This window comes from Watersipora subatra, chromosome 2 (genome assembly GCF_963576615.1).
Source record: "Watersipora subatra chromosome 2, tzWatSuba1.1, whole genome shotgun sequence".
Lineage (NCBI taxonomy): Eukaryota > Metazoa > Bryozoa > Gymnolaemata > Cheilostomatida > Watersiporidae > Watersipora > Watersipora subatra.
In genome coordinates, this window is record NC_088709.1 from 30,077,693 (window position 1) to 30,085,590 (window position 7,898).

Genomic DNA, 7,898 nt, shown 5'->3' on the forward strand with positions numbered 1-7,898 from the left:
GATTTGATGAAAGTTAACTTTGATTTACTAATAATTTCACTCTGAACTTTCCAGCATGAAAAGATTAGGCAATCAGTGATGCAATGCTTACTGAAGTGATTAATAAAGGACTATTGCACCATAGGTCACTACAAGGCATGTCAGATAACAGCTTTATGTAAACTATAACTAAATGAACAGTGACAGGTCCTATATAAAGCAGCTAGTGATGTTAAACCACTCATTCATTTGCATCGATAAGAAGGCAAACATGAGGATTCTACTAAGAACAGCAGTGGCTCTTTATATTACTAGTTGCTTAGGGGCTGTCATTGACTTTGATTCTCCTAAGCAGAAGCTTTTTGTTTACAATCAGAAGATAAATCTTGTCTACCAACTGTTGGACCTCGAGTGTCCGCATTATGTAAACAAGAGAGATGCTGTCGACACTGCAAGCCATTATGAAGTTGGCTCAATGGATGATGATGCCCTTCATGCTGAAATTGCAAAAAGGACTTATGATAAATTGATTGGTCAGCTGCTCAAGTGTCGCCAGGAAACAGCACCAGATGTAACTAAGGCACCCGTAGAGACCACAACTGCAAAAGCTGAAGCCACCAGTTTGACTACGACTACTTCTACAACGACACCTACTACCACAACAGCTCCCACCACTATGACACCAGAGAGTGTTGCTTACAAAGGTAGGTACAGCATACAATAGCCTACTGGAGCTATACAAAGACTAGTAGCTAATAGCTTTAACTTGATTTTTCTTTGCATCAACTCCTGTCAGTTGAAACTGAAAAAATTTGAAATATGATGTCAAACCAGACTCCATTTATTGCAGATCACAAAAGAAAATATGTAGATATCTTATGTGCTTTTTAATAGACCTGAAAAATCAACTTGGCAATTGTTTAATTTGGTCTGACCACTTTTTTCTTACTAAGAAGAACATAAAATATTGTAAAAACTGCTTTTTTAACTCAACATGTGCTTTGTAACAGTAGCGCTTCTAAACTGGTGCACCTCTAAAAACTCTGTTACAGTCCAGCTCCATTACAGTCAAACTCTGTTACAGTCAAGCTCTATTACAGTCAAACTCTGCTACAGTCAAACTTCGTTACAGTAAAACTCTATTACAATTAGAATCAACCACACTTAAATTCTACCACAGTCATTGAGAATAGTTAAAACAACATCAAAAATTGTTGCTGGCTGTAGAGAAAAACTTACAAAATTGCTTTTAGAAAATAATTTGTAAACCAATCTTTAGGTTTCATAAAAGTTTATACTTTATATTGGTTACAGAAAAGATTGATCTTCATTAGTAAATTTGTTTTATATTAAAACAACTGATACTGGTTCACTTACAAATGTCAATTTATTTATTGACTTTTTTGGGTTCAGTCTATAACTTATGTGTAAGTATAAAGGTTTTGTAGAAATACATGCAACTAAAGGTGTAAGATGACTAGAGATTGCCTAGTTTAAAAACAATTAATAACTTACTATTTTAAAACCAAGAAAATGCTGTTTTTTACAGACTGCCAGGATTATTATGAACAGGGATTTTCCATTTCTGGAGTTTATGAGATAAACCCTCCTAACAGCACACTGCCTCCTTTTAACGTCTGGTGTGACTTTGCTGATGGGCATGGCTGGACTGTCATACAAAAAAGGACATCTGCAACAAGCTTCTACAAAAACTGGAATGACTACAAAAATGGCTTTGGAGATGTTGGTGGTCACCATTGGCTTGGTAGGTACCAAAAGGAGAATATTGCAAATAGTGTGCAAATGTTTTTGTTATCTTTATCGCTTCAATCTTTTTTTTAGTATATCAAAAATAATATAAACAAAAATCAAACAAAACAAGTGTAGTTTTGTGTAACTTCAGCTAACATATGGCATGGCTAAACACACTTTTCTTTACTTATCAGTTTCATGTCCAAAACTTAATTATGTAGCTTTTCATGTGTTATCTCAGCCTTGCAAATTTCCAGTCATAAACATGGAAGAAAACTTGTCAGTAGCTAAGATAATAAAAAAAACCAAGTTAAGTTATTTTATAGAGAACAAAAACAAATTCCTCCACACCTAATGCCTAACTTTTATGATCTGAGCGGCTACATGTCATTCGTGACAATTGCTTTAAGCGTAATAAGCATAGCGCCTTGGAAGATTTTGATAATTGGTCATATACTGGACACAGATGACCATTGAAGTAACCTCACTTTAATTTTGAACCTCTTACCAGAAGTTAATAGGTAGTAAGGAATAGAGAAAATCGCATTAAGAAAAGCGATGATATTTGCAATGTGTAGATTCTGATTGTCTTTTAAATAAATGTAATTATTTGTAGTTGATTAAATGAGTTTGTAACAAATTTGGGCCAAACTCAGTGATGATTCCTGAACCCAATAACAAGAGTAAAATGCTACATTAAAAAGGAAAAATTGGTAAACTTAGTGAACAGCGAGTTCATTAGTTGAAATAAGATAAAATTGTAATTAGTGTGTATTGGCTACTACTCTAGATGAACCATTTTGGAGCAAACATAGTGTAATTGAGACGTAACCTGAGATAAAACTTGAGACAAAACTTGAGACTTAACTTGAGACATGATTTGAGACACAACCTGAGACAAAACTTTAGACATAACTTGAGACATAACTTGATACATGACTTAAGACTTGACTTGAGACATGACTTGAGACATGACTTGAGATATGACTTGAGACAATACTTAAGACATGACTTGCGACATGATTTGACACATGATTGGAGACATAACTTGAGACATAAATTGAGACATAATTTGAGAAATAACATGAGACATAACTTGAGACATAATTTGATACATATCTTAAAACTTGACTTGAGACATGATTTGAAACATGACTTGAGATATGACTTGAGACAGGACTTAAGACATGACTTCAGACATGATTTGACACATGATTGGAGACATAACTTGAGACATAAATTGAGACATAATTTGAGACATAACATGAAACATAACTTGAGACATAACTTGAGACATAATTTGATACATATCTTAAAACTTGACTTGAGACATGACTTGAGACAAGGTTATTGCCGAAAGGTAAACCAAAGATACAACTATTAAAAAACTGAAACAATCTGTTATTGTAGTAATTCCATTGTCAGTAGCTGTAGGAGAATATATTAGGTAGTCTTGGTGAGCTTGAAGTTTGCTCTTATGAAAGAATTACACCAATAATTGCTCTTATGAAAGAACTACATCAAGAAACCAAAAGTACAACAAAAGTAATACATCTGCTTACCTTCAAGTAGAATCAGTTTAAAATATATTTGTTGAAGGAAATGATAAAATACATCTGCTGACTCAGACAAACCAGAAACTAAACATCAGCCTGGTGGCAAGTGATGGAGAAGAGAGATATGCTGCATACAACTTGTTTCAAGTTGCTGACGAGGCTGACAAATACAGACTTACAGTAAGTTATATTATAGTAAAAAACAGAAAGCTAAGGTACAAGCAAAGTTTTCATAAAGGGGATATGGTAAGGGAGCAAGTGGACTGAGCATCTCCCTACCATCTTCCAATGAAGTACAAGCAGTAATACAAATTATAGCTTGAGATCTTTGTCCATATTTAAATTTTTAGGCCATAATAAAAGTCACATACGCTATAACAAGTTTTTTAGTTCTGCAGACTGTTCTTTAGTTTTTAGAGTTGCTTACATTTGAGCAAAGTTTGTAGCGAGACATGTATAGAGGATGATCACACATATCTCTTACAATGGTATAAGATTTACAACAGATGCTTGCTTATTAGCTACTACTCTAAGCTATAATGAGACTAAAATGAGGAGACTTAAGTACTTTTAGATGCTCCAAGCACTTAACTTAAAATATTTTTGTTATGCTTTTAATACCATGAGAAAACTCTCTTAAACATCATAAACCCCAAATGATTCACCACATAATCAAAAGCAATCGTTTTAATGAAACTGGCTTTTTTAGTAACCCTTATTTTTTAGGAAATTGTCTGGTCTAGTGGCTGGTATACCAACTGCAAAATCATTCAATTACCGCCAATTTTTATTTGACATAATATATAGCAAGTTCAAGGCTGTTTCAAAGTTTATTATAAATTGAACTTGTGATTAACATACTAAATATTCTATCCTTAAACTAAAGTCAAGTTCAAGCTTAGTGTGTGATACATTCAGGATTAATGAACATGTAAAGGAAAATCTTTTTGTTAGTTAGCAAAGTGTTAATTATTTACCAATAGTTGAACAAACAAGAAAAGATTTTCCAGATACATTAGGCTTTTTATTTGACAAGCAATGACGCAAAATAGAAGAAATTCATCTTAATTTACATTTTGACTGAGTGAATTGCTTTGAATAGAGAAATTAGATTCAGCTAACTACCTGGATAGCTATAGTTCTGAAGTTAGAATTAATGCACTAAATGGGCAAGCAATAACTAGCTCGTCATGTCAAGATTTGACAAATTCAGACTTTCTTAAATAGTGCTTAGACTAACTAAATTGCCCTTAAAGAAAAGAATCAACAGTTTTTGTTTGTGGCTTTCATGGCCATGATGGTTTTTATCAACATTGTGTCATCTCATTTCTGATTTTTGCAGGTAAGTGCTGAAGGTTATACTGGTACCTTAGAAGAATGGCTGACTCGGTCTCACAATGGTCGGATGTTCACAACATGGGACAATGATAATGATGTCAATCAAGGTGGAAACTGTGCAGTTGATATGAAAGGTAAAACACATTCTTTCTGATGTTCTCTCAAATCAAAAGTCTCAAAACGTTTATGAACCTTTTTTAAAAATATCTCCAAAACTATAGACTTTCAAAAGCTAATCAACACTCACTAAGAGAACTATTGAACAAAGTTTAATGTCATCATCTAACCAAGCGAGTTTTACAACAATAGTCAGCAAATTAAAGCTTTTAAAAACTTTTACCATAGCTTGAAGCTATTTTACCATTGCTTTTGCTTGCATAGAAATTTCATGTTAGAATATTTATTTATAACTTTACCAGATACTTTATATGTTCTGTTTAAAAATTTGTATAAAGGTTTAACAGATACTTTATTACTTTATATGTTTTCTGTTAAAACTAATAAAAAAGAGCGTTTATAGCTGATTTACGCGGAATAGATGAATGTCATTATAATATATAATTTTTCCAGGAGGCTGGTGGTACAGGTTCTGCTGGTCTGTCGACCTGAACAACAGTGGGCGAAGTGGGATGTGCTGGGGTGACTGTCTCTGGCACTTTGAGCTGTCAGTTATGAGAATTGGTAGAGACTAAATGTTTTACCCTTTGATGCTTGCTATGAATCTGATCAGCCTTTTAAACTAACTATGAAACTAATAGTTTTTATCTATAGCTGAGCTTCAACTGTCAGACTTGCTGCTACAAGTGTTTTATACAATAGTGACCGGTGTTTGATAAACAAATTTGTTGGATCAACATGCTCTCTTTGTGTTATTCAACAGAAATATTATTCTTTAAAATAAAAATATTATTAACCTTCCAATTTTCCTGCTGCATAATTTTACACCCAAATTATTTTAGCAAATATTGATACATTGGAAATTGTTAGCAAATGTTGTTGCTTTTTAGTGCAGTAATTGGGACACTCATTATGAAGAATGAGCCGTCAACACTTATTCGCAAAATAAATTTGTAGACAGAAACTTAAATACATGCGAAACAGCTTGTTCAACAACAGTAGCAAATGTTTGGTTTATAGCAATACATGTGTATTAGTACCTCTAAAGCAATACATAATTACACATTAGTACTTTCAAGACAATGCGTATGCATTAATCTTTTGAAAGCAATACATATGCATTTGCATATATACATAAGATAGCAGATGGTAACATAAAACAGGCAAAGGTAATGCATATAAATTAATAAATTTAAAACAAAACATGTTTTCGTTCCGCCAAAACAACACATATGCAATAGTAACTTCAAGGCAATATATGCAATATATAACCTTTTGGGCAATAAATATACACTAATACTAATGAAACAATACATGTGCATTAATAACTTCAAAGCATTACACCAGTACCTTCAAAGAGATATATATATATATATATATATATATATATATGATGTATAGCTATAGATATAGATACATATATATGTATATATATATGTATATATTTTTATAAATGACTCTTTTGTGAACCCATAATATCAAGTGATCACTAAAAAAGTGTCCACAAAATCGCATTAATAATGAAAGGTTTACATTAATAACAATCAAATCTCTCGTTGCCCAACTCCAATGCTTTTTGCTTTTTACATTAAAACTTTGAAAGCAGCACTATAGAAATAATCAATAACAGTCTCAGGCTAATGGTAGTTTATTGTTTAACGCGATCTTGATGCTTCAAATTGCATAAATAAAAACCATGTAAATTTAGGTTAGTAGATGAACTTTCAACGCAACGCCGCAGAATTAATTACTAACTGCCTCAGGCTAATAGCAGTTCCTTGTTTATTGCGGTCTTGATACTTCGAAATACATCTACATATACATGTATAACAAATGGTTTAAATTTACGATTGTAGATGAGCTTTAAAAGCAGCGCCATAAAAATAATTGCTGTCTGAGGCTAATAATAGTTCCTTGTTTAACGTGGTCTTAGTACTTTGAAGAACACGCATATAAAAATGGTTTGCAAGTTTTGGGCCAAAGGTTACTTTTAGCGAGCAAACGTTTACGCTTTGCATTAATGCTAAATGCAACAAGTAAATTTTTTTGTAACCAAAAAATTGTTTTGACACTAATATTGACAAGTTCAGCAGTGCAGAAAATGAGTTGAGGTCAGAAGATTTTGTGGAAGGTATTGGACACTAAAAGATGTTCGTTTCATTGAAAGCAACAATCAGAATGCAGCTATCCGAGCAAACGATGGAAATATTTTATTTTGAAAACATTAATTTTTGTTGCTGCATGTAATATAAGTTTGGTTCATTTATGTCACTTGCTCATGTATATATATTTGTATCATTTGATACATTATTATTATATAACTTATAAATATGCAGATTTACAGCGTGTTATTTAATAGCATCCTTGCAGCTATCTTAATGTGACTTACCATAATCGATGCTCATAGCTCATATTTTATTACACATGAAAAGCCAGTTTTGGTTGTAAAATGTAGCAAACATATCAATGAGTGCAATGAGTTTTTATGCAAAATTGTTAAAAACAGTTATAAAATAAGTGTCTACAAATTTAGAATGAATTAAAATTGAAAATGCCATCAAATTGCAAAGAAGGACACAGGCTATGATATCATTGTGGGTCAATTGCAACCTATAGATATCAATGGTTAAAGATATTTTTCAGTTTCTCCATGAATATTTATTAAGAAATCTTTGACAAGTTGGAGGTAAGTTAGCAGATTTATTGCACTTAAAAGGTTTAATATCACTTCACCAAAAAAAGAGAGCAAAATATAGGTGCCATTAGCGTCACCTGTAATAAAGCTAATTTTATTTTTCAAAAATTCTGACGAGCCATTTGAAAAATACACTGTCAGCCTCTATTGGAACACTGCCTCCAATTGACCGCGATTATAAAGGAAGGGTTAAAAAATAGATCACCATGGCGTTAAATTAGAAGTTTTAAGGTATACAGAATCTGCTTCGACTTTGTGCTATACCTATCTGTGGTATTAGGTAATAAAAGCATCTATTAGGTAATAAAAACATCTATTAGGTAATAAAAACATCTATTAGGTAATAAAAGCATCTATTAGATAATAAAAACATCTATTAGGTAATAAAAACATCTATTAGGTAATAAAAGCATCTATTAGGTAATAAAAACATCTATTAGGTAATAAAAACATCTATTAGG

The 7,898-nt window shown here is 32.3% G+C and overlaps 1 protein-coding gene across 1 annotated transcript; it reads left to right on the plus strand.

Moving 5' to 3' along the window:
- The first annotated feature begins 450 nt into the window (after positions 1–450).
- Positions 451–5,440, plus strand: LOC137388746 (angiopoietin-related protein 1-like). The gene is made up of 5 exons (XM_068075202.1): positions 451–683; positions 1,529–1,744; positions 3,331–3,467; positions 4,630–4,759; positions 5,196–5,440. Exons 1-5 carry the CDS (start codon positions 455–457, stop codon positions 5,315–5,317), a joined length of 834 nt encoding a protein of 277 aa, XP_067931303.1. The 5' UTR covers positions 451–454; the 3' UTR covers positions 5,318–5,440.
- The last annotated feature ends 2,458 nt before the right edge of the window (positions 5,441–7,898 follow it).